Source organism: Polychytrium aggregatum (genome assembly GCF_025602895.1).
Source record: "Polychytrium aggregatum strain JEL109 chromosome Unknown BJ171scaffold_19, whole genome shotgun sequence".
NCBI classification, from domain to species: Eukaryota; Fungi; Chytridiomycota; class Chytridiomycetes; order Polychytriales; genus Polychytrium; species Polychytrium aggregatum.
Window position 1 is genome coordinate 241,886 of NW_026516221.1, and position 22,065 is coordinate 263,950.

The following is a 22,065-nucleotide window of genomic DNA, read 5'->3' on the forward strand; positions in this document are numbered from 1 at the left end:
TGCCAGCGAGCCCTGCTGCCGATGAGCCTCGGGCCTTGTCGCCGGGGGAGAACCAAAGCCGGGAGTGCGATTCAAGGCAGTCCGTGGGGACATTGGCCTTGCACCGACCATCCAGGCGAGCGCGCGTGCTGGGAAGCCGAGGACATGACCAGCCCAAGACCACAGCGCCTCGGGTGCCACAGCAAAAGAAAGAAAGCGCCGAGGCAGAGTACTTCCAGGCAGTGCTGTGGCCCGCGGGAGCATTTTGCTATGTATCAGGTGCGACGTTGCGAGCGCATGAGCCGGGCGCAAGGGGCTCGTCGCTCAACCCATGCCCGCGTGCTTGCGGCGGGACGCAAGCCTCCGAGTTCTCACGCGCGGCCTCTGCGTCCGAGCGCATGGTCCTCGTGCTGGAGGCCTGTCGATCATGGCGGCTGGGGATGGCCCCGTCGCCGCCCACTGCCGGCCCCGGCTCCCGGAGGATAAAAGGACGGCCAAATGCACTTCCCCACACACCTGCATCGACCCCACCCGGTGTTACTCGGCCTCTTCTCTCCGCCCAACCTCGTCTTGGCCTTTCCCGCTCTTCCTCATCTCCTCTCCACTTTCCGCCATGCTCTTTGCCAAGTCGTTCCTCACTACCTCTGTCACCCTCGGGGCCCTTGCCTTGGTCTCGGCCTCGAGCCTCTCGAGCACCTCCTGCCCGCTGAACCAGCTCGCCTGCTCTGGCTCGGTCCCCTCGTGCTGCGCCTCGCAGAACGGCCAGCTCGTCCTTGCCGTGCAATGGCTTCCCAACTACTGCGCCTCGGCCACTTGCCCGTCCGATGTCGTCGCCAGTATTCCTGCCAATGCCTGGACCATCCACGGTCTCTGGCCCGACACCTGTTCCGGCGGCCTCACCAACTCCAACGGCTGCGACTCCACCCGCCAATACACCGACATCAGCTCCATGGTGACCGCCGACACCCTTGCCAAGATGACCCAGTACTGGATCTCGTACAAGGGCGTCGACATGGCCAGCTACAACGCCTTCTGGGTCCATGAGTGGGGCAAGCACGGCACCTGCTACTCTCCCGCCGCCGTGAGCTGCACCGGCAGCGGCAATGATGTCGAGACCTACGTCCAGGACGTCTTCACCGTCTATGAGAAGTACAATGTCTACAACGCCCTGGCCAGCGCCGGCATCGTTCCCTCCGAGACTACCACGTACACTGCCGCGGACTTCCAGAACGCCCTTAACCAGGCCTTTGGCCCCATCACTGTGGTCATGACCTGCACCAACGGCTACCTAACCGAGATGGACATTCACTTCTGGGCCATCAGTGGTGGACAGATCGTCACCCCGGACGGCCAGGGACAGAGCCAAACCTGCTCGGGCGATATCTACTACGTCCCCGGTCCCAACTCTCCCACCACTACCACCACCGCTCCCGTCCAGACCACCACCACTACCACCGCTCCCGTCCAGACTACCACTACCACCACCGCTCCCATCAAGACCACCACCACTACCACCATCAAGACCACTACCACCACCAAGACCACCACCACTACTGCCACTCCCACCCAGACCCGTCCTCCCTGCCAGCACGACAAGTGTGTTCCCGGCAACAAGCTGAACGCCGCCTGTGATCCCTGTGTCGCCGCCATCATGGCCGTCGACAGCCACTGTGCCAACGTTGGCTGGAACAAGGCCTGTGTTGCCGAGGTCGGAACCGTCTGCGGCATCCAGTGCTAAGTGCCTCGATGGTTAACCGACGCTGCTGCCAATGCCTTGTGCTGCTGATGCCTGTCCTATCTCCCGCCGCGCTTTCAGTGCTTTCTGGCGTCTGATCCTATATGTTGTACCGAACTGTACCGCTGCTGCGACTTGTTGATCAGTAAATATATGCAACTCTTTCGAAGATACAGATGTGGAGTTGATTGAGAGAAGAGTGTCCGTTATCAGTGCGATGTCTGCTTGGGTGGTTCTGTGCAAAGAATCGGTTTCTTGGCACCAAGATAGTCTGATCGAATGAGCTGTTCGACCTCCAGGCACACTGAGCCAGGACGGGCGATGGATGGGAGTGTATTCAGGATCCGGAGAAAGGCTACAGCCCTGGCTCGAAACAGGGTATCCAGTTTCGTTCTGGACATGCCATAAGTGGGCAGTAAACCGAACACAGTGATCCGTTTCACTTGGGAACGCCGTAAAGCAAGTCTCCCCGTCTTCGCATTCATTCGTCAGGCGGCAGCCTTGAGGCAGCAATTGAACCACGACCACACACACTGAGCTGCCGACCCTGGGAAGCTCACAACCCGCGCGGCTGGGAGGGGGGCATCTTCACTTTCGGTTCTTGAGGCTGATGTGCGAGTACCAGAACACACCCGACAGGGTGACGAGGATACCAAAAATGTTCTTGAGGTCCACGGCTTGGCCAAAGACTGTAAAGCCAGTGATGAGGATAATGCACGTCTTGAAGTGGCCAACCTGCAAGCACAGATCGTCGAGCGATGGTCAGCACATCAAAGCACAGAACGGCGGGGTCTTTGGGGGTGTGACGGCAACAGTAACAGCACCAGCAGCAGCAACAGCACCAGCAGCCTGCCCTCTGTAGCCAAGATGCTATCCCATCGATCCACAAATTCGTCTCAGGAGCCATCCGCGAACCGCTCAATCACCCGTGCTTACCATGTTGTAAGCAACGGCGCTGGTCTTGCCAATGACCAGGAAAATCGAGAGGTTCACAAAGAAAGCCATGAAGCCCGAGAGGAGGATCATGGAGAGCGCCTCGATGCTCATGGAATAGGCACGCAGCTTGTGCATGTCATCGAGAAAGGGCACTGCAAGGAGCAGCATCAGGGCCGAGAGAGGGGCCTGGTAGTAGAGGAGCTGCATCGAATTGACTTCAAGTTCTCTCTGCTTGGTGCCGATCAGGATCTGGACGAGCGTCGGAGAAAGTGTGGATCAGCTGATATCGCGCCTCCCAGAAATATCATGCAATTCAGCAGCAGTGCTCGGGTGTGGGAGGCCGAGTCCACAAAACGTCCACGCACACACGCACATCCCCCAATCGTCTGCCTGCTGTTCCGGCAGCGGGCTGAGAGGGGGGGGGCAAACGGGGATCTGTACCTGGTAGAGACTGGTGACAACAACACCAGTCATGGCGTAGACCGTGCCGATGAAGTTGACTTCGACGTCGGTGAAGCTGGTAATGACAACGCCAACGCAGGTGACGATGACAGCCAGCTTGATTACCGTCGAAAACTTCATGTTGTAGAAGATAGTTTGGATCAGAACCACGCAGGGAGTCGTCAAAACCTTGCTGATCTGGGGAGGGCCAAGCCGGCGCCAGAGGTCGCAAGCGGCGACGCCAAGCGTGTCCGAAAGAAACAAAAGGAACGAGGCGTTATTAGCAAACGACGCTGACGAGGTCGCAGCGGCGGCAGCAGCGGAATCGGGCACCGGTATGAGCACAGACGGTGCGGAGACGAAGCAGGTGGGCAAAAGAATGCGGGAGCTGAGCCCCCAACCTCCAGACGCCGCTCGTATCCGTCCGCAGTCCAGGAGCCACGCCCGCAGGCGATCGTTGCTCGCTTTGACCGAGAGAACACAGGCTACCGCTCCGATACGTTGCATGCACTGAAAGAGCAGCAGGGCTGGCTGGCTGGCTGGCTGGTAGGCTGACTGGCTGACTGGCTGGCTGGCTGACTAGCCAAGAGCATGTACCTGATAGAAACCGACGGTATTGTGCTGCAGACTCAGGTTGGTCAGGACGACGAAGCCACAGAAGCAGGCCGAAATGGGAATCATCTTGGCGATGGGGATGCGCTTCCGCTCAAAGACTTTAAACATGGCGCAAATCTCGAGACCAATGAAGGTCACGACGAAGTGGACGACCGTCAGGAGGGTGCCGAACTCGAACTTCAGGCCCTTGAAGACCCATTTGTTGGTCATGACGATGCCGACGGACGAGACGATGTTCAGGGCGATGTAGAGCACGTTCACGAGGTCGGCAGTCGAAAGACCGATTGGGTTCGGGGTGGCCTTGAGGGTCTCGTTCAGGAGACTGATGGACACAGCATGCTCCGAGTTGGCTTGCTCGAACTCCTTCTGCTGCTCGAGCTTTTCGGTGACGGTGTTTGAGACGGGCGGCGAGGGCATGGCGGAGGCGGCTGCAGCAGCGGTGCGGTGCGGCGGTCGGGTGGTTGGGTGGTGGTCGGATGGAGACAGACAGGAGACGGCTGGCTTGGAGGAGGCCTGCTGCAAGACGGCGTCGGGCCAGGCGCGGGCTTGCCACGGCCAGGCTCGATCCGGCTTGTGCGACGCCTTGCGCGTTGTGCTGTGTTGCGCACTGCCACACAAACACAGCGCGGCTTGGCACGATGCGCGTGGGGCGGGGCCACGCGACACTGCTGTGCACTTGTGCCACTTGTGATACCGGCGCACGCTGTTGCCATTTGCGTGCTGATGCGTCTCACAAACGACACGCCCATACTACTCACCGGCATCAGCGACACAAGCCTGCCGAGCTCCGTTTGGCCATGGTCGCGATGGATGAGCGTGTATTCAGGCCCGGAAGTCAGCGACAGCCCGACTCAAATCAGGATGCTCCGTTTCAAAGTGGGCACGCTGTACGCTTGTGGTACGCTGGTTCGCTCAGCAGCCCCACACGTTCACATCGTTCCCACACGCAAGCAGTGCGACAGGCCCGGCTCGCCGTGTGCGTTCCCACCCGCTCGAGTCCCAGCCCGCATCCCATGAGCCCTGCCAGATGTTGGCGATGCTCCTGTCTGCTCGCGGCGGTAGCATGCGCACAACCGCCCCGTCGGGGCTGCTGGAATCTACGCCGGTAGACTTCTGCGCCAGGAGCTGCCCCGTGCGAGTGCTCCATATTCGCAAGTGCTTGTCCTGTCCGACTGAGGGAGGCAGACAAGTCGAGTCCGTCAGTCGCAATGGTGCCGGCTGTCGCCAGTGCCGGCTCAAGCCAGCAGACATACCTGAGACCAGTGTCGATCCGCTGTCATCGAGCTCAAAATTTTGCTTGGTGTGCGAGTTGACGTTGCCTTGGAACTCGAGCACAGGGGAGCGTGTCCACCTCACATCCCACTGCTTGATCTGTGTAATGACTCGTCCATCAGCATATCGCACAGCCGTGCCCGGTTGTCGGCTATGTGATTGCAGATACATCCGGGATGAACTTACACTTCCGTTCATGGCGCTTGAGTACAGCCCGGTCGGTCCGACTACCTCGAGGTGGCAGATCGCGCTGTCGTGGCCCATGTCCGACATGGCATTCGCAGACTGATCGATGCGTCCCCGCAGGTCGTGCCAGAATATGTTTCCGCTGCGACATCCGCTGCATAGCAAATTACCCTACATCTGGCTCTGTTAGAATAAGTCAAGAGCCCGCCCCGCTCAGTTCGCCGGTATCCCGTCCGACCCCACGGTGTCCGTAAGCATCCAGTCCATCCGTCCCATCGGAACAGGTGAGTGCCCCTGGGCTCACGAAACTTACGGTCTCGTCGAACGATTGTGCGAGCACATCGCTCTTCTTGACAAACAGCGAGACGGGATGCGGGCTCGAAACAGTCCAACCACGGATCACATACGCACGCCCAGAGCCGCCTGTCTGTGGGGTTAGTCTCGACACGCTATGCATTGCGCTGCGAGCCAATGACTCTGGCACGATCGCATGCATTGCAAATAGCGCTCCAGTCGACCCGCCCTTACCGACTGCAAATATCTCCCGGTTGACCGAGTTGGTGGCGCAAGCAAACAGGCTGCCCTTGGATGGAGTAAACCGATGGAGGAGCCCTGTTGACGAGCAATGCAGCTGCGTGTGGGTCCGAGCTCCGAGCAAAACGTTCGTGAAATCGATGTGCCTTCAATACTTACTCGGTCCGGGGGCCACTATGCCAGCAGCTTCCTCGCATGACAAGGAGCAGCTGTACACAACTGCCGTTCCAGGAGACTGCGATCCACCAAGGTCAGTGGCACTGGCAGCAACAGAGTCGCAGTAAGCACCAACATCATGGCCCACAGCGCAGCATGTCCGATTGACTGCCTTTTACACTGACATGACGATACTCTGGTCTTGGAACGGAAGGTAGCGCAGCGACGTTATCTGCAGGAGGTTTGTCTGGAATCAGAGCTTGGCTGCAGATAACCCATGAAGCAGCTGCAGCACTTGGGAAGTACTCGTCGACTAGAAGCGCCGCTCGGTTGGGTTCGATCTGGATCGTGATCGGCGGTGCCAATCGTGATTCTCACCCGCGATGAACCCTGACGATATGCTTTGTTGAGACAGTTCTCGTCGATGTTTCCGTCTTCGCGAATCTTCAGCGACGAAATCCTAGTTGGTCCGGATGGCACAGTACCGAATCAAAACCAACAGCAGTTCGTGTCGAGAGGGAGGCAGAGAGGCGGAGACGACCTCGATGTACAAAGTGCTGCAGCAGCAAGTCGGGCAGTGTTGACTTACGATAAGTCGCCGTTTGCATATCCAACACACAGATGGGTTCGGTATGGATGCAGCTAATCGATTCCGTCGGACAGTCAATAGTCGTTGATAACAGTGCTTCCCTGGCTTGACGAGGGCTCGGTGCGGGGTCTGTCGAGGTACTCACGGCAATGTCGGTGATGGACGAGCTCCGATGCGGCGGCAGAGCTGCCACCCTCGGCAGGATTGCTCGATGCCTCAGTCCTGAGCGAGCGACATCCGTGGGGTTATTGCAGTGCATATATGCCACGATATGCCCTTCCAAGCTCGGTGTGTCCACATACTCTTCATGGATACTTCTTGGATATGTCTGTGGAGCGGTAGGTCAGCACACTGCACCACCAGGCCAGCAGCTGCCGAAGAGCCACCACCGACAACATCGACCTACCCGGCAAACGGTCCTGTTTGAATGCCCGATTCCCGATCTGACATGAGATGAACCAAGCCAGCGTACGAATAGCCTGGACTCAGCCGAGACAAAAGTCCATGCTGGATAGATGAACAGAGAATTAGTGCCTGAACGATGGCTGCTTTTGGGATGCACTGCAAGACCCTCCAGGCATCCGACGGCAACTCCCCGTGGCATTCATGCGAGTCGCTTTGCTCTGCTTTGTCGTCGTTCAAGTCCGCTGTTGTCCGACAGCGATACAGACTTCCCAAATCTGCCGTACCTCACGATTCTTCTGTCGGATCCGCTCTATCCGCTGTGCTTGCTCAGCATCGGCATTTCGGGAAGCCTCGGACTTTGCCAGCGAAGCGCACGCCTGTGGAGCCACAGCCAAGGCCGTTGGAAGGGACTTGAAGAACCGTTTCTTTTCGGGGTCCTGAGGCGGCATAGATTCAGCACAGTGAATCGCTGGGCAGTCAAGCCGGCCACCACCACAGCAAGAAATGGATCGGATGGCACGCTTTGCCGCATCTTACATAGTAGTAGCCGGGGATCTGAGGCATTCCCGGGATTGCGGATGAGCTGGATGACGATGCGGAGGCCGCCGATCCAGCTCCGTGCGTCTGGAGAGGCTGGCTGCTGGTGTCCTCGGAGGGTCGTGTCTGGACTCGGGGTCGTTTGGCCGGATGGCTGCCTCGCTTGTCCGGGTAGTGACGACCATTGTGGTTGTTATGGCGGCTCATGGGCAGAGTTGTGCTGTGGATGCACCAGAGAATGACGGCGGCAAGGGTGCCCACACGATCGCAGGCCAAAGCTCGCAGGAATGCTCTTGGATCAGAGCGGTCTTGTCGGCCGTTTCGCAGCCGATCGCACCGTGGATGAATGGCTCTACAGACAGATGTCCTTGGCCGCAGATATATTCCTGGCCGCAGATGTATTCCTGAACGCAGATGTGTTCCTGGCCCGCAAGCAGACAAGATCTTCGCGGGCAAATGTCGTTGCTGCCCCCAATGATCCGCCAGGCTGGTTTCATCCAGCCAAACGCGGACCCAAGGGCCGGCTTCGCTTTTGCGGGCTGTTCCTCTGCAATCGCTCCGATCTTGCCACTCGCAGCCCCATCGACCGATCGTACAGCCATGACGAAGGCCGGACAGCTCTTGGCCAGAGACTCCCACAGGCAACAGCCGGGCGCTCTGTTCGGCGCCGTCTGCTTTCGCATCTCGAGCTCGGTTCCGCCACACCAACACAGATCTCTGCATGAAACACTGGCGATGCATGGCGCACATCCCGAATCCTCGTCCGGAGCCGTGCTGACACATGTCATCTCACTCGACGCCGAAGAAGCAGACTCCAGAGAGCAGGGGGTGGTGGTCGTCACGGTGGGTCGCAATTGGTCTTTGGCGACCCGCAGCAAACCCCGAATGCAGCCCCAACCACCAGCTCTCCTGCCGCTGCTCACCATTTCTCTGCATTGCTTCCTTACAGCCAGCCTGGGTCGCTTCATCCGTCCAGCTGAAGGAGCTCGCCAGGTAAGTGGCATCGCTATAACCGTCGATCTGCCCATCAATCGCCCCCCTCAGTCTGCCGCTAACATCTTTGTTCCAGTCCAGCAGGATTCTCGGCAGATCGATCCATGATCTTTTCGGGATTCGTCGTGGCCGCTGACGGGGTAAGTGTCGGGCGAGGCAGCATATCTCCAGTCCCTCCAGACTGCAATGCTCGACCCCCTCGGTACTTTCCGGTCTCCAGCATGGTGCAACAAAGCCGCGGACCGGTGCCGATTTTGATGGGAACGAAGCAGGACTGCAAAGACAGGATCGGATTGTTGCCTGCATGCTGCAGATGTGGAGAACTGACGAGTCTCGGAAACCCAGATGAGCGACCGCGACCTATCAATCTTTGGAGGGATCGAAGCCTTGGGTGGGCAGTGGCGGCTGTCGCTGGAGCCCGATGTGACGCACCTCATAGCTCCCTCAGACGAGACGGTATGGATGACCGAAGCCAATGTGATTGCACGATCCAGCGCTTTCGCAGGGAACGGAATTCGATGGAATTGAAGGGAATTCGATGGAATTGAAGGGAGTTGAAGGAATTGGGTGCTGACGCTTTGTCGTACTGCACATTCACCGAAACCGATTCAACCGGCGCCTCGACTGCCACGATGTCGATGCATATGCATCACCGGGCATATTGTGCATGTGGGGGTGATCCTGTTGCCGAACTCGATGGCTCGGGCCTACCGAATCGCAACATGGCCATGGCTGCCCCAGGCCGTATGCAAGGCAGCGACAGCTCGAGGAATCCCGGTTATCCTGCCACACTATTTCGACGACTGCATCGCCCTGAAGCGACGCCTCCTTGATGACATCTACCGCTTTCCCAGTCCAAAGTTCTTTGTTCTGGACGACCCGGCAATGCTGTCAAGGTATGCAAAGGTCTCAGCGATCGGAAATGAAGAAGGTGAGCCCATCGGTGAGCAAGACACTGGCATGCAATCACGGCCGACCTCGCCTACGATAGACAGCCGCTGACTCGACTCTGACCGATCCAGCAGCCGACACCGTCGGAGATACCTCAAACTTTCTCAGAGAGCATGTGTTCTTTATCGAACCACGAATATGGAGTACACGCAACGAGAAGGAATGCGCTGCGATTACCGAGTTCATCGACAAGCACGGCGGATCCGTCGCAAGCGAATACGGGCCAGAGGTCACCTGCGTCGTGGTGGTGAATCGAGAAAGCCCCTTCTACCTCGCCGGCGAAGAAGATGGCAAGATGGTTGGCTCGTGGCTGTGGCTCAAGGTGATCATCAAAAGCAAGCAGATTCGCTCGCCGAGGCTCAGACTTTTGCATTATGTAAGTCTTAGCTGCGGAACATCGCAATTGGTCGCTGGAGCCTGCTTGAAGCGACATGATTCCCAACTGGCACAGAGGCGTTGGCATCGCGATGCTGCTGTCGTCGTCACACCACTTATTGATGTCTTACACATCGGATATCCAACGAACCTGCTTGCAGCCGCCACCTCCTCAACTCGAAGGGATGCGGGGCCTTACTATCTCCGTCACAAACTACACTGGCAAGGCACGAACCGATATAGAGTACCTGATCGCGATTCTGGGTGGACGCTACACGGGCCATCTTACGCCAACAAATACCCATCTTATCTGCGCCAGGTACACCTCCCCAGCCGAGCGTCTTGTTCCACCCGCGGATACATCACATCGCCTCTCAGCAACACCCTGGCATTGATGTCGCAGCTGTGTTGAGCATGTTCGCAGTCGCCCCGCTGGTTGCCTTCTCATTTTCACTCAATTCCGGCTATCGTATCCTCTCCAGACCAACAGGCAGCAAATACGAGAAGGCTGTCGAATGGAACATCCATGTGATCAACCACCTCTGGCTGGAGGAAGCATGTCTCCACGGCGTCATACCCCGAGAATCTCGAATGCCATTTGTTCGGTACCCGCCGCTGTTGTCGCGGTGTGTGGGCGAAGTCAGTGTCCCGCTCTCTGTCATCAAGCAAGCCATTGGTAGCCTCAAGACAACAAGCAGCTCACCCGAGACACACCCGTCCCTGGCCGCAGCTGACTGCAAGATCCAAATCGGAGAGAGCGGCCGGCGAGCTGGAGACCCGAGCGACACACGCAGCGACCCGCCAAGGGCTTCGGCCGCTCCTCCACGACCACAGTCAGCTCATAAGATCGAACGTAACACGATTGCTGCCGACGCCATGCCAAAGAAAGGGCCCAAGGCCGACCGGGACGCACTCCCCCCACATTCCAAGCGACTCGACAGCCCAGGCGGAGCGAGCGATGACCGGGACACCGACGCCATCGAGATGCAGCACGATCCTGTCAAAGACACCGGATCCAAGCCTCTGATTGCAGATGGCGAGCATGACGGCTTTGATGAAGCTCGGTCGAATGACGACGACTCTGGAACCGTACACGAGGAGCAGCATCCAGATCTCAGGCACAAGCTGCCCGCTGGTACTAAACCCGCACCCGAGCTTCTTCACCCTGTTGTCGAAATGCCGGTGGGTGTGGAGCTTAAGACTGCCAAGAAGCGACCGCGGTCGGCAAAGCCCGGCTCTAGTGAGCCCCGCCAACCGAGTACAGAGCCAAAGTCCAAGCGCCACCGACCAGACTCGCCCATTGATCTCGACGACGAAGCGCCTGGCGAGGTTGAGTCTGGGAAGCCTGCCAGACCAAATCCCAAATCTTCGTCCCGTGCCGCCAAACCCACAACGGACCGGCGTGCAACTCCCAAGACCGTATCCACCCCCACCACCAACAGAAAGATCCCTCCAACAAACAGGGGACCCGGGCCCTCGGTGAGCAGCGCAGAAGTTACTCCAGCTGGAACGCCATCAGCCGAGCACAAGCAAAAGGGCAGAAAGTCGCGAGCGGGCACTCCAAAGCCCGCCAGCTACCGAATCTTGTTTACCAAAGTGGAGGCGCCGTTTATCCGGATGGACGTAAGTGCGCCTCCGGACATCGAGATATCTTCTCGCTTGGCTTGTTCCTGCCGTCGTCTGCTCTGTAACACCACGCTTGCAGCCAGACACTTATTTCTTTCTGTGGTGTCTGTTGCAGTTTGTCGAGGAGTTGGGTGGGCATGAAGCCCGCAATATTCGCGAGTGCACTCACCTTGTCGCCCAGAAGATCGCTAGGACCCAAAAGTTCCTGATATTCCTCAACTCCATGAAGGAACACCACCACATTGTACACGTCGACTGGCTTCTGGAGAGCAACAAGGCAGGACGGTTCCTTGGTAGGGAGTTTGACTTGGCCGCTCGCACATTGAGGATGTGAAAGATGCCAGCCTGCTCTCGTTGGGGCGCACTTGCATACGAACGAGAGCGTGCAGGCTTCCCACGTGTGCGATCATATCGGCTGTTGACTCGGTGCCCTGTATCCCCGTCGATAGACCCAGCCAATTTCCCGCTCGTGGATCGGATAACAGAAGAAAAGTACCAGTTCAGCCTGGAAGAGTCGATTGCGCATGTCAAGAGCAATCCGCCGTTGCTGAAGGGCAAGCGCTTTTACATGACGAGCAGCGTTACGCCGCCGTTCGAAACCATGAAGGATATCATTGAGACTGCTGGGGGTGAAGTGAGTACTTGTGGGTGAACTTGATTCTCAATTGCAGAGTGGCCCGAGATGTGAGGACACCCGAGCTCGTCTCGCACTCGCCTGGAACCAGAGGTGCAATCCCGAGGCCAATGCCGAGCGCCTTGACGCTGTGCCGCCGCTGCTGCTGCAGATCATATACTGACAGTCCTTGGCGCTGCGTGCTACACCCGTCCCATATCTCCAGCTCATATCAAAGAGCTATCCAAAGCTTGCAGAAGATGCCGAGCGCGGCCGGGTGATCGTCTTTTCGATCGAAGATGACTACAAGGAGTGCCGAGCCTTCATCGAGCGCGGCGTCCGGCTCTACTCGACCGAGCTCTTATTGACGGGGCTTCTGAGGAGAAAGATTGAACTCAGCGATCAAGAGTTCTGGATCCACTTCGCCTCTCGATAATCGCTGTGCTGTGCCGCACTATCTAGCCCCACCCCAACTGACTCTTGCAACAGCGAAATGGAATACTGGTGTTCCTAACCAGGCAGTGTGGATGCACCGCCACTGTTTGGGGGTGCTCTGAGCTCCAGGTGCAAGCTCTTCATGAGCGGATCCCTCGGGAGTATATCGGGCTGGCCTGGACGGGAGCGGTCGTAGCTGCGGCGGGGATATGTGCCCCCAGAGCCCAGCCCGCCGTGAGCCGGTGCGCGGCGGGTCTTTCATGGCGGGATTGTCCTGCTTTCGTCGACCAGCACCATGGCGGGATAATCCACCTCCATTCAGAATTCCCTCCATTACTGCGATCAGCTCCAATCCCCTCCCCTCAGCGTCTTGCCCTTACATATTTGCGCCAATCTACATTTCGCTGGCATCATGGAATACGAAGACGTTCATCTCGAGCCCTATGTGCCGTCGCATTACTTTTCGGCCGAAAGACATGAGGCTCTAAACGCTTCACATCGAGATGGGCAAGTGTGGACCTCTGAGATTTTGCAGCTCGAGAACATCGTGGCTGAGAACTCCAACTCGGTCATCACCGAAGGTACCTTGCTTGCTCGACTGGTCTGGGGCTCGGGTCCAGCACCTCGCTGGGAAGTCGGGTCCGAGGATTGATACGTGTGCCGTTTGAGTGTTTCTCTTTGGGCCGTCGTTTCTGGCGATGGAGTCGCTTACTCGCCACCCGACGATGCGGAATTCTGGATCTCACAGCCCGCACGCTGCTCCAGCAGTGGGTGGAGTCAAGCGAAGCCAACTCAGACAATGACATCTCGCTGAAGATCCGCCTCTTTGATGTCGAGGATCTCGATGAACGCATCCTGAACAAGGAGACGCGGCAGATGATTCATGGCATCGTCCGCGAAGTAATCGGCTCAACCCGGGACGAGGTGCAGGCGCCGTCCTCGGCTTCCCAGGACCCACGCAAGATCATGGAGGCTCGGCAAGCGTTGGTCCGCGACCGACGCGAGATGATGCAGCGCATCAAGCAGGATGAACTTCAAAAGAAGATTGAGCAAAAGCGACTTCGGACATACGAGGAGCGCAAGAAGCGGGATGCGGACCGGCTGCGGTAAGCCAGAGCATCCTGTGACGCCATGCAACTGTTCCAGGCCTGGTCCATGGGGTCGCATTGGCAACTGACCAGCAATCAAGTCTGCAGCAGGAAATTCGCGAGCGGCAAAAAGCCCAGCTCGAGCTGAAGGCCTTGCAGCAACAGATCCAGGAAGACAAGCGATTTATGGCGCGATCTACGACCGGGGCTGGAACGAGGACTGTAGCTCGGGCTGAGGCTGGGGCGGGATCTGAGGCGGCAGCTATTGCGACCACGACGAAGCAGCCGATTGAGGATATGCATATTCCGCTCGCCGTGTAAGTCTCGCCAAGTGTGCGGAGGGTGTGGGATCATCCGACGTATAACACCAACCATGGCCATCCTTCCAACCACCCACGCACGATACCGAAAGTACGGCCCTTCACAGCGAGCAAGCCGAGTCGATCGCTGATGCCGCAGCTTCCGAACGAGCTCTGCCACAGACAGTAGACGATGCTGAGACCAGCAACCGCCTTGACGCAGCAGCCACGGACTTTCTCCAACTCAGACGAATGCGAGCAATGAGGGTATGCTCAAGGGATAGATCCTAGCGGCGTGCTTCCTGGGTCCCGGCTGACGATATGTCTCCACCAGTCCTGTCTTCGAGCCTGGACGAGAGCCACTGCTGAGACGCACGACCGCTTGACCAAGTTCCTGGTGAGTAGCCATCCTGAAGCGCAATCTGCGACATGCGGAGCGGCACCGTCTTGTGGGCGTTGTCTGACTGCGAGCACTGCTACCGACCACCGACTCCGTCCTTGGCTGCGAATGCCGCGGTTTCAACTTGCGACCAACGGCCTTTACATCCAGACAATATCCAACTGGAGAGCAAAGAATCGCCTGTTTTCGGTCTGGCTTGTGCGACTGAAGAAGCTGCATATCGATCGGTAGGTTACTTTATCCGTGTGGAACGATCGTTACCAAAGTTTCCATCCCACTTAAAGCCGCTGGATGGGGGGGGACTTCAGGGAGGCAAAGCGACAAGAAGCCCTTCTCAAGGCCGAAAACGAAAGCCTCATCAAGGCGCTGCGACACCATCGCCGTACTCTGATATCCAAGTACTTTGTTTGTTGGGTTGCGTGGATAGAATCTCAGAGTAAGATGTGCACAATCACCCGTCCGTTATGTACATGATAATCCGTCCATCATCTGTGCACCATCTGTTCAGCACCATACGCAATCGGGCTGATGGCATCTCTGCTACTCAACAGAGCATGAGCAGGAGCTTCAAAGGCAGCACAAAGAGCGGCTCAAGAGAATGAAAGATCTGCTGCAAACACTTGAGGCTCAGCACAACGCTGCAGAAGAAGCGCATCAGGACCACGCCAACGAAATGGCTGAGGGTCGGGACTGCTGTCGCCAAGGCGATGGTTCCGATGGTGCTTCCGCGAATGGACCGCGATCAATCCGAGAATCTATGGAATCAAGCACCACACAAGATAGAGCCGCGCTTGGGTATCCAGCCAGCACGAGTAGCAGTCGGATGCTCGACGACCCAGAGACGGTCGAGTCGCAGATGGTCAGGAATGATGGTGACGAGCTGATCATCAGTACTTGTCCGACCCAAGATGCGACTGAAGTTTCCAGGGCTGAGTCAAGATCTACAACCGGCCCTCGAGTGCCGCTGGTACGCTCCGTGCGTAAACCCACCGAAAAATTCAAAATCACACGCAGCAAGCACGACGAAAGGCTCCTCCGGAGTAAGTGCAATGGGAGCCCAGAGGCTCGGGTCGCGGCGACACAAGGAACTGGCCAGTCAGCGATGAGCTGATTTGTGGTTCGTATATCTCGTCGACACAGAGATGGAGGAGCGAGATCGAGAAAGAAAGGAGCGGCTGCAAGCCGCCGAGGAACGACGACTGGAGCGTGAACGAAAGCAACGGGTGAGACATCCGTAGCATAGTCTCCGATCCACCAACCAACGTGATACTATCCCAGTCGCTGCTTGAGCCTTGGTCAGACTGACCTTCCCGCCGCCGAGTCAGGTCGCAGAAGAGGAGGAGAAGCGCAAGATGGAGGAGGCAGAGCGCGAGGAGCGCAGACAGATGCTGCTCGAGAAGAAACGACAGCTCGAGGAGGAACAGAAGGTAGGTCTTCTCGGCCACGCAACTTGATCGCCGCATGAACCTCTGCGAGCAGCCGAGCGTGCCTCGTTTATGCGGCAAGGCATCTCGAATCGCACATATTCCAGATGCGTGACGACATGTTGACAGTCGAGCACTGTTTCCCACAGAGAGAGGCTGAGAAGCTGGCCAGGCGGAGAGAGTTCGCAAGGCTGCTTCAGGCAGCGCAAGCGCATCACCAGCAGTCCCAGATCAAGTATTTTGGCGTTCTGCCATGGAAGAGGCTCGTCTGTGCCTTGCGAGAGCAGATGATCGATGCCCAACGGCACCGTGACGTATCGATGGTGAAATCAGCCTTTACCCTCTGGCTGACAAGGCTTGAAGCACGGCAGCGGCAAGAGCAGGACCGCGCTGTGAAGCACCACCGAACAATGGCCCTCAGGCAGTGCCTCGAGCTCTGGAATGAGGTTTGTGGAGCGCGACGAGAGACGCTGCTGCTGGGACATAGAGCAACCTTCGATCGAGGCTCTGAACGTCCTTGCGTCTGTTTGATGCAGAGGTATTGTGCAATCTACTCGATGCGACAAGGTGCCCATGTCCACGCGATCCAGCACCACCAGCGACGGGCTTTTGCCGACTGGAAGGTGGCATACGTCCGCACATCCACGAGCCGGCTGGAAGTTGAACGGGAGAAGGAGGCCCGGGCCGACAAAGTAGCACAGCGGTACGTTTGCTCCAGCACCAAGGGCCGATGGCGGCAGGAGTGTGATGAGGGTTGGTGCACTGTCGCTGGCCATGCCGCTGTGGGGACTGAGACGAATGTCGCCACTGCGATGCTCATCGTTCGATCAACTCTCAGAATTGTGTCCAAGCGCTGCCTGAGAAGGTGGCGTAGTTTCGTAAGCGAGTCCAAGGAGGAAAAGTGGCGAGAGTTCCGACGACAGATGCTCCGTGAGCGAGTTCATGTAAGCCCCATTTACATATGCAAACTGCAAACTGCAAACTGGAGGACCCTGGTCATTCCCTGACGCCTGCGAAGCTGACCCTGATGGTCGTGACTCGTTCCTTGGGGGCGGGGTGTAAAGGAAATCCTGTCCAGCTCTCGCCTGGAAGAGGTGCTCAAGTTTGAATCCATATAGCTGTGCCGAGCGATCATGTGTATGAGCTCGATGTCTTGCCAATAGCGATCCGCGCACAGAAACGCATCTGCGGCTGAAAGACACAGAGTGGCTCCGAGTGCAACCGCTGTTTGTAATTCGTCAGGAATACCATCGTGGACACTGCAGCAGTAGCCCTTCAGCCTTGCTGGCAGGTGTATTTGGCTCTGCAACCGGCTCTGCAGCTGGATCCGCAAGGGCCCATCGTGGGATTCTGTCGGAGCGGGTGCATCTCGCAGGCACTGTGGTCCAAGCGGCTCAACAGACGTGGGAGGTGAGCCATTGCTTGAACTCGGGAACATCATCCAGATCCATTCGGGAAATGCCACCGTTGCTTTCACGCGCCAGGAGCGGACCCACGGCCATTTCCTTCCACTCAGACCAGCACGCTTCCACTGCCTCCTTGGAGGGCTGCGACAGCACGATGCAAAAGATGGCATCGAAACCACCGGCTATGTGGCAAGACCGATTGGCGGAAGTAGAGTGGCATTTGGTTAGCCATGGGGACACCAGGCGGATATAGCTGGCAGAAAACACAATTGCGCTTGACCACTGGTGTGGCATCAGCCAGATACTCACCGCCAGGCACGCCGGCCATGATGACGCCAGGGACTTGCATACATCTATCTAGCAGCCGCGTTTGCTCCTCCGGCTCAATAGGCACGCCCGCCAGCTGCGACATCAGCCTCAGGTTCCTGCGAACGTTCTACCGAGTGATTAAGTGGAGTTAGTATTGCGTTGGATTTGGTCTGCAGCTGGGGTTGCCACAGACAAGGGCACTTACCTGGAACTCCTTGAAGATGGTGATGCCGAGTTCCAGCACGGACAAGCCGTGGTCATCGGCAGCAGCCTCAGTCTCCCACTGCAACCAGGTGGTCGGGGTTAGTCTGATGTCCCTTGACTACTCGCATCCATGTGGTGCTGCTGTACTCACTCTATCGGCGGGCACAACGGCCAGTTTCGAAATAGTGCGGTCGTACACCTCGGGGTACTGGACCGACAAGGCGCAGAGCTTGCGAAGAGAGCTGTCGATGCAGGTATTGTGGGCATGGATCTCGTCCCAGAGCTGCTTGCCTGTTGAAGAACGCCCGTCAACGAGCTTGTGATCAGCAGCTAACCGGCGGCACATATGATGCATTCCTGCTCGAGGCTCATGAGCAACCAGTGCCCAGTCGGTCGTCCAAGGAGACTGCTCTCGATAAAATTACATTCGTCGGGTTTGCTTTTACGCCAGGAAAGGACCTGCGAGACGAGCTTGGGAGTGCTACTGCCGGCGTCAATGTCGGCGAGCATCATGATAAATCCTCGGGGCAGATCAAAGGTGCTGACGACATTGTCCCAGCTGGAGAATGGAGTTGGGAGACGAGCGCGGTGAGCGGAACAGACGTCGGCTCAAATGCAGCGAGCGAAGAGACACGATCGACACCGGCAGGCAGATGAAGCACCGGCTGCGAACAGCCTATCTTGCATACGGGCCCTTACCGATCGGCCGCCTGGTTTGGGTCCAAGGCCTGGAGCAAGTCGCTGCCCGTGAGCCGGGGCGAGTCGGGCTGCATAGCTCGCGACAAAAGTGGATCCAGAACCGATGGCGAGAACTTGCGGTACGAATGACTTCCAAAGACAGCCGAGCTGACGTCGAAGCCGCTGCCGATCTTGCCCTGGGCGAGACAGTGCGTGAACTGGGCAACGTTGTGCACCAGACGGGCGCTGTACAGCTCCTGCTCCGACCACTCCGATACATGGCGATTGCGGGGCAGCTCAGCGACACCAAAGTGAGATAGAAGGGCACCGACGACCGAGGTGATCATGGCCGCACTAGAGCCGAGACCGGTCTTGTGCACCTGGCCGATGGGAGCCAGCGTCGAGCAAAAGTTGGGCAGCGACGACAGCGATGCCGACGTCAGAGGGAGATGCTGCTGCTCGAGCTGCTCCCGTTGCGAGTAGAAATCGTTGTGTCCGACAATGACGATATCGAGGCCCTGCTCGATCCGACTGCCGAAGGAGCTGCTCAGGACACTGGCGAGGGTGAGGGTGTGGCAGAGGGTCTTTTCGAGATAGGGGTTCTCCTTTTGTCCGCTGGCGACAAGAACGACAGACAGCCGTCAGAGTCCGGAGCGGCTTGAGCGATGCGCGATGGCCCTCCATGTTCTGACCATGTTGTGCTCGTTTGGTACAGCGATACTCGAGAGCGGAGGCAAGGCGACAAGCCGCCGTCAAAGAAGATGAGAGCTCCCACGAAGCTCCGGAGCAAGCCGGATGCAATGCAAATCACGACCGCCAAGGAAGGGGAGGACGAGCATTACCTCGACGGCTGTATCTCAACAGCGCCTTGCTCCCACTTGATCCCGAAGCTCCAGAAGCCATCCGTGAACTGAGGCGATTTGACGGTAATCGAGCGCGGACGCTGGCCCGGAGCGATGCTGGTGAAGAACCGAGACGATGTTCCGACAACAAGGCCAGAATACTGGCGATCCAGGACCAAGTATCCGCCGGCGAGGAGCACCTTGCCCGGTGCCGAGACAATGCTGCAGCAGATCACAGCAGAGGCGTCGATGTGTGATTAGGCTGGTCTTGAGCCGGTAGCTGCAGCAATCGATCTGCAGCGGGATGGAGGGGCTGGTCTCTCCAAATGCACCAGCAGACGCATGTGAGTCGGGGCTGCAGGATCCGTCGCTGCGACGAGCCTACCTGATTGCGGTGGAGTCGGGCATGCTGTGCGATCGGACTGGAGGATGTCTTCCGAGACAGGGGGTCGACAAGTCGGGCGGCTTGCTGGGAGGGGGGGCAAGACGATGGCGAAGGAACCTGTCGAGACCGAGGACAACGGCCGGCTGGGAAGGAGGCACGCCGCTTCCGTTCTGGGCAGACGACACGACATGTCTGCGGATGCAATTTGCCCACCCAGACAGATCGTGTGGGATACAGCGCTTCCCGAAATGAAACGGGGGCACCCTGGTTTGTCGTTGGTTTCCAGGCCTGAACACACACCGCTCCATCGCTCCCTTGGCCAAAGAGTGTGCCCACAGTGCCTGGAAGCCAAGCGCCTCGAGAGGGCCAAGTATCTTGACCTCGGTATGCCAGTCGATCGTCATCACGGGAGATCGACCAAGTGTATTCAAGAGGATGCTTCCCAAACCAACGAAAACAAAGCGATTTGCCAACCAGGACGGGAAGAAATCGTACGGCCTGTCTACCGGGGCCTACGGAAGTTCAGCAGGCTTGTGTCGCTGATCCCAGTGAAAAGTGAGGACCGTCCCGGTTTTCTTCTGGAGTGACTGTATAAGCGCCATGGCTTGGAGCGGCCTGCCGCCATCTGTGTTGCGGTTTCTCATTTACAGAGCCTTGATGATGGCCTCGGTGACCTGGGTGGTGGTGCTCTTGCCACCCAGATCAGGGGTCAGGAACTTGCCCTCGGTGATGACCCGGTCGACGGCAGAGTGGATGCGGCTGGCCTCGGCAGTGAGACCGAGGTACTCCAGGAGGAGGGCAGCGGAGCGGATCGAGGCAACGGGGTTGGCGATGCCCTTGCCGGCAATGTCGGGAGCAGAGCCGTGGACTGGTACGATGCAATTCAGACGATGCAGCCACAGTCAGCAGCGTCAGGCGCAAATATCTGAAGGCGGTGCGATTCGTATCCCACACTTTCATCACACCATCATCTTGTGCTATCGACACCATGTCCTCCCGTGCCTGGATCTAGCACACTGAAGCCGAGGCGCTTACCGGGCTCGCCAATGACAAAGCTGTCGCCGACATTGGCGCTGGCAACGACACCCAGGCTACCAACCAGGGCAGCAGCGCCATCGCTGATGATGTCGCCATACAGGTTGGGGGCAACGGCGACATCAAACTTGTGGGGCTCACGGAACATGCGGTAGCTGTGCGACCCGAGACGATTGCATGAGTCGAGTCAGTCGGGCAGCCGAGAGTTGAGATAGTTTGGCGAGGTTTGGGGCAGCGAGCGGACACGAAAACAGAACACCGGAAACGGCCCAAAGGACTCGCTGGAATGCCGTAGAGCCGCCGTCACCGGGGGCTGTTGACTGGTACCTCTCTCTCGCCAAAAGTGAGCCACTTACACCATCGAGTCAACCAGCTGTTCCTCCAGATCGACGCCGTTGTAGGCAGCGTTCTCATTCTTGACCGCCAGGCAGCTCTCACGGAACAAACCGTCCGAGACGCTGAGGACATTGGACTTGTGGACAACCGTGACGCGGGGCTTGCCTTCCCACGAGACAGCCTCGCCGGCCTGGCGCTTCTGCTCGCGAACCTGGCCACGCTTGACGGCAATGTCAAAGGCAGCCTTGGCGATGCGGCGGGAAGCGGTCTCGGTGATCTTACGATCAGCCCAGGCAATCTTGTTGCCGTCGGGCTGAGTCTCGAGACGCTCGCTCTTGATGTACTGTTCCCGAAGGAGCCGCCGTGGCAAGAAAGGTCAGTCGGATTGCAAGGCGGACCAAGACCAAGACTGGTCAAGACAGCCCTGAGGAAGGCGCAGACAGCAGCACAGACAGTAACGCACCAGGCACTCGGTGTTCTCGCGAACGATGACCATGTCGACGGGGTGGCCCGAGCTGGAGCCGGCAGGGCTCACAACGGGTCGCACGTTGGCATAGAGATCCATCTTCTTGCGCAGGGCGACGATGGGAGAAGAGTATCCGGCAACCTTGTGCGAGGGCGAGCTGTTGGCACGGCAGCACACAAAACTCGATGAATAGGTGGGCGGATATGCTGATGTCCAAGGATTCGTGGCAACATGGCTTGAAGTAAAAGTCCTGCCGACGATAGAATCGACGGCGGCATCCGCACCGAATCAATCACAGCTGCGCGTGGCAATTGACGAACCTGACAGCGCCAAAGAGTGCGCCCTGGCATTCACCCTTGAGACGAGCGACGGTCTCCTCGGGCAGGGCCACGCCGGTCTTCTGGAAATGCTCAAAGCCAGCGTCGAGGTGGACAAACTCAAAGTGGCCGGGCTTGACGGCCTGCAGCACGAGCTGGGCGGCCGGAATCACCTCGCGGCCAATGCCGTCGGCGGGGATCAGGCCAATCTTGAGGGCCGATCGCGAGGACGAGGAGGAGAAGTGACGGCGAGCGAGGCGGAACATGGTGCGATGCGGATCGAGACTCGAGGTGCTGATCGAGGAGACGGAGGCAGAGGAAGAGGAGGCAGAAGCGCGGCGGCTGGCCAGGATGAGATTGGGCAATCTCAGCGGTCGCACAAGATCTCCGGGCCTTGTTGCGATGGCATCACGTGTGGGTCGATTACACGTGGTACATCTATGCTGCGCACGCTGGCCTGGATCTGTACCTGTGTGGCCAACATGGATGCGAACATGG

At 58.1% G+C, this 22,065-nt stretch overlaps 7 protein-coding genes across 7 annotated transcripts; 3 read left to right on the forward strand and 4 right to left on the reverse strand.

Annotated features, from left to right (window-relative positions):
* Window positions 1-592: 592 nt before the first annotated feature.
* On the forward strand, window positions 593-1,717 carry BJ171DRAFT_424250 (ribonuclease T2-like protein; the record flags this gene model as incomplete). The annotated part of the gene is made up of 2 exons (XM_053107654.1): window positions 593-1,411; window positions 1,478-1,717. 2 exons carry the CDS (start codon window positions 593-595, stop codon window positions 1,715-1,717), a joined length of 1,059 nt encoding a protein of 352 aa, XP_052966458.1.
* Window positions 1,718-1,901: 184 nt separating this feature from the next.
* BJ171DRAFT_459360 (triose-phosphate transporter family-domain-containing protein) lies at window positions 1,902-4,186 on the reverse strand. The gene is made up of 4 exons (XM_053108410.1): window positions 3,689-4,186; window positions 3,092-3,289; window positions 2,651-2,899; window positions 1,902-2,449 (listed from the first exon to the last, which is right to left on the reverse strand). The coding sequence occupies exons 1-4, from the start codon at window positions 4,121-4,123 to the stop codon at window positions 2,303-2,305; spliced, it is 1,029 nt and encodes a 342-aa protein (XP_052966459.1). The 5' UTR covers window positions 4,124-4,186; the 3' UTR covers window positions 1,902-2,302.
* Window positions 4,187-4,507: 321 nt separating this feature from the next.
* BJ171DRAFT_505651 (WD40-repeat-containing domain protein) lies at window positions 4,508-7,917 on the reverse strand. Its single transcript, XM_053111047.1, has 14 exons — window positions 7,386-7,917; window positions 7,133-7,285; window positions 6,850-6,950; window positions 6,746-6,771; window positions 6,589-6,665; window positions 6,444-6,496; window positions 6,233-6,314; window positions 6,040-6,086; window positions 5,858-5,958; window positions 5,693-5,776; window positions 5,478-5,587; window positions 5,165-5,335; window positions 4,960-5,077; window positions 4,508-4,878 (listed from the first exon to the last, which is right to left on the reverse strand). Exons 1-14 carry the CDS (start codon window positions 7,590-7,592, stop codon window positions 4,619-4,621), a joined length of 1,590 nt encoding a protein of 529 aa, XP_052966460.1. The 5' UTR covers window positions 7,593-7,917; the 3' UTR covers window positions 4,508-4,618.
* Window positions 7,714-12,585, forward strand: BJ171DRAFT_105970 (uncharacterized protein). Its single transcript, XM_053105408.1, has 11 exons — window positions 7,714-8,228; window positions 8,335-8,378; window positions 8,455-8,518; window positions 8,724-8,834; window positions 9,120-9,309; window positions 9,404-9,705; window positions 9,866-10,023; window positions 10,187-11,327; window positions 11,446-11,623; window positions 11,780-11,964; window positions 12,170-12,585. The coding sequence occupies exons 1-11, from the start codon at window positions 7,800-7,802 to the stop codon at window positions 12,377-12,379; spliced, it is 3,012 nt and encodes a 1,003-aa protein (XP_052966461.1). The 5' UTR covers window positions 7,714-7,799; the 3' UTR covers window positions 12,380-12,585.
* Window positions 12,586-13,566: 981 nt separating this feature from the next.
* Window positions 13,567-16,845, forward strand: BJ171DRAFT_106004 (uncharacterized protein). Its single transcript, XM_053105410.1, has 12 exons — window positions 13,567-13,783; window positions 13,879-14,032; window positions 14,100-14,162; window positions 14,316-14,392; window positions 14,474-14,601; window positions 14,717-15,205; window positions 15,306-15,388; window positions 15,491-15,592; window positions 15,739-16,035; window positions 16,126-16,292; window positions 16,428-16,533; window positions 16,654-16,845. The coding sequence occupies exons 1-12, from the start codon at window positions 13,653-13,655 to the stop codon at window positions 16,705-16,707; spliced, it is 1,851 nt and encodes a 616-aa protein (XP_052966462.1). The 5' UTR covers window positions 13,567-13,652; the 3' UTR covers window positions 16,708-16,845.
* Window positions 16,790-19,554, reverse strand: BJ171DRAFT_105994 (ribosomal protein S5 domain 2-type protein). Its single transcript, XM_053105409.1, has 8 exons — window positions 19,414-19,554; window positions 19,029-19,250; window positions 18,208-18,801; window positions 17,934-18,067; window positions 17,660-17,799; window positions 17,510-17,587; window positions 17,305-17,431; window positions 16,790-17,177 (listed from the first exon to the last, which is right to left on the reverse strand). Exons 1-8 carry the CDS (start codon window positions 19,434-19,436, stop codon window positions 16,984-16,986), a joined length of 1,512 nt encoding a protein of 503 aa, XP_052966463.1. The 5' UTR covers window positions 19,437-19,554; the 3' UTR covers window positions 16,790-16,983.
* A 230-nt stretch (window positions 19,555-19,784) lies between these two features.
* BJ171DRAFT_562042 (uncharacterized protein) lies at window positions 19,785-21,873 on the reverse strand. Its single transcript, XM_053113250.1, has 5 exons — window positions 21,571-21,873; window positions 21,248-21,407; window positions 20,805-21,127; window positions 20,449-20,603; window positions 19,785-20,281 (listed from the first exon to the last, which is right to left on the reverse strand). The coding sequence occupies exons 1-5, from the start codon at window positions 21,831-21,833 to the stop codon at window positions 20,058-20,060; spliced, it is 1,125 nt and encodes a 374-aa protein (XP_052966464.1). The 5' UTR covers window positions 21,834-21,873; the 3' UTR covers window positions 19,785-20,057.
* Window positions 21,874-22,065: the final 192 nt, after the last annotated feature.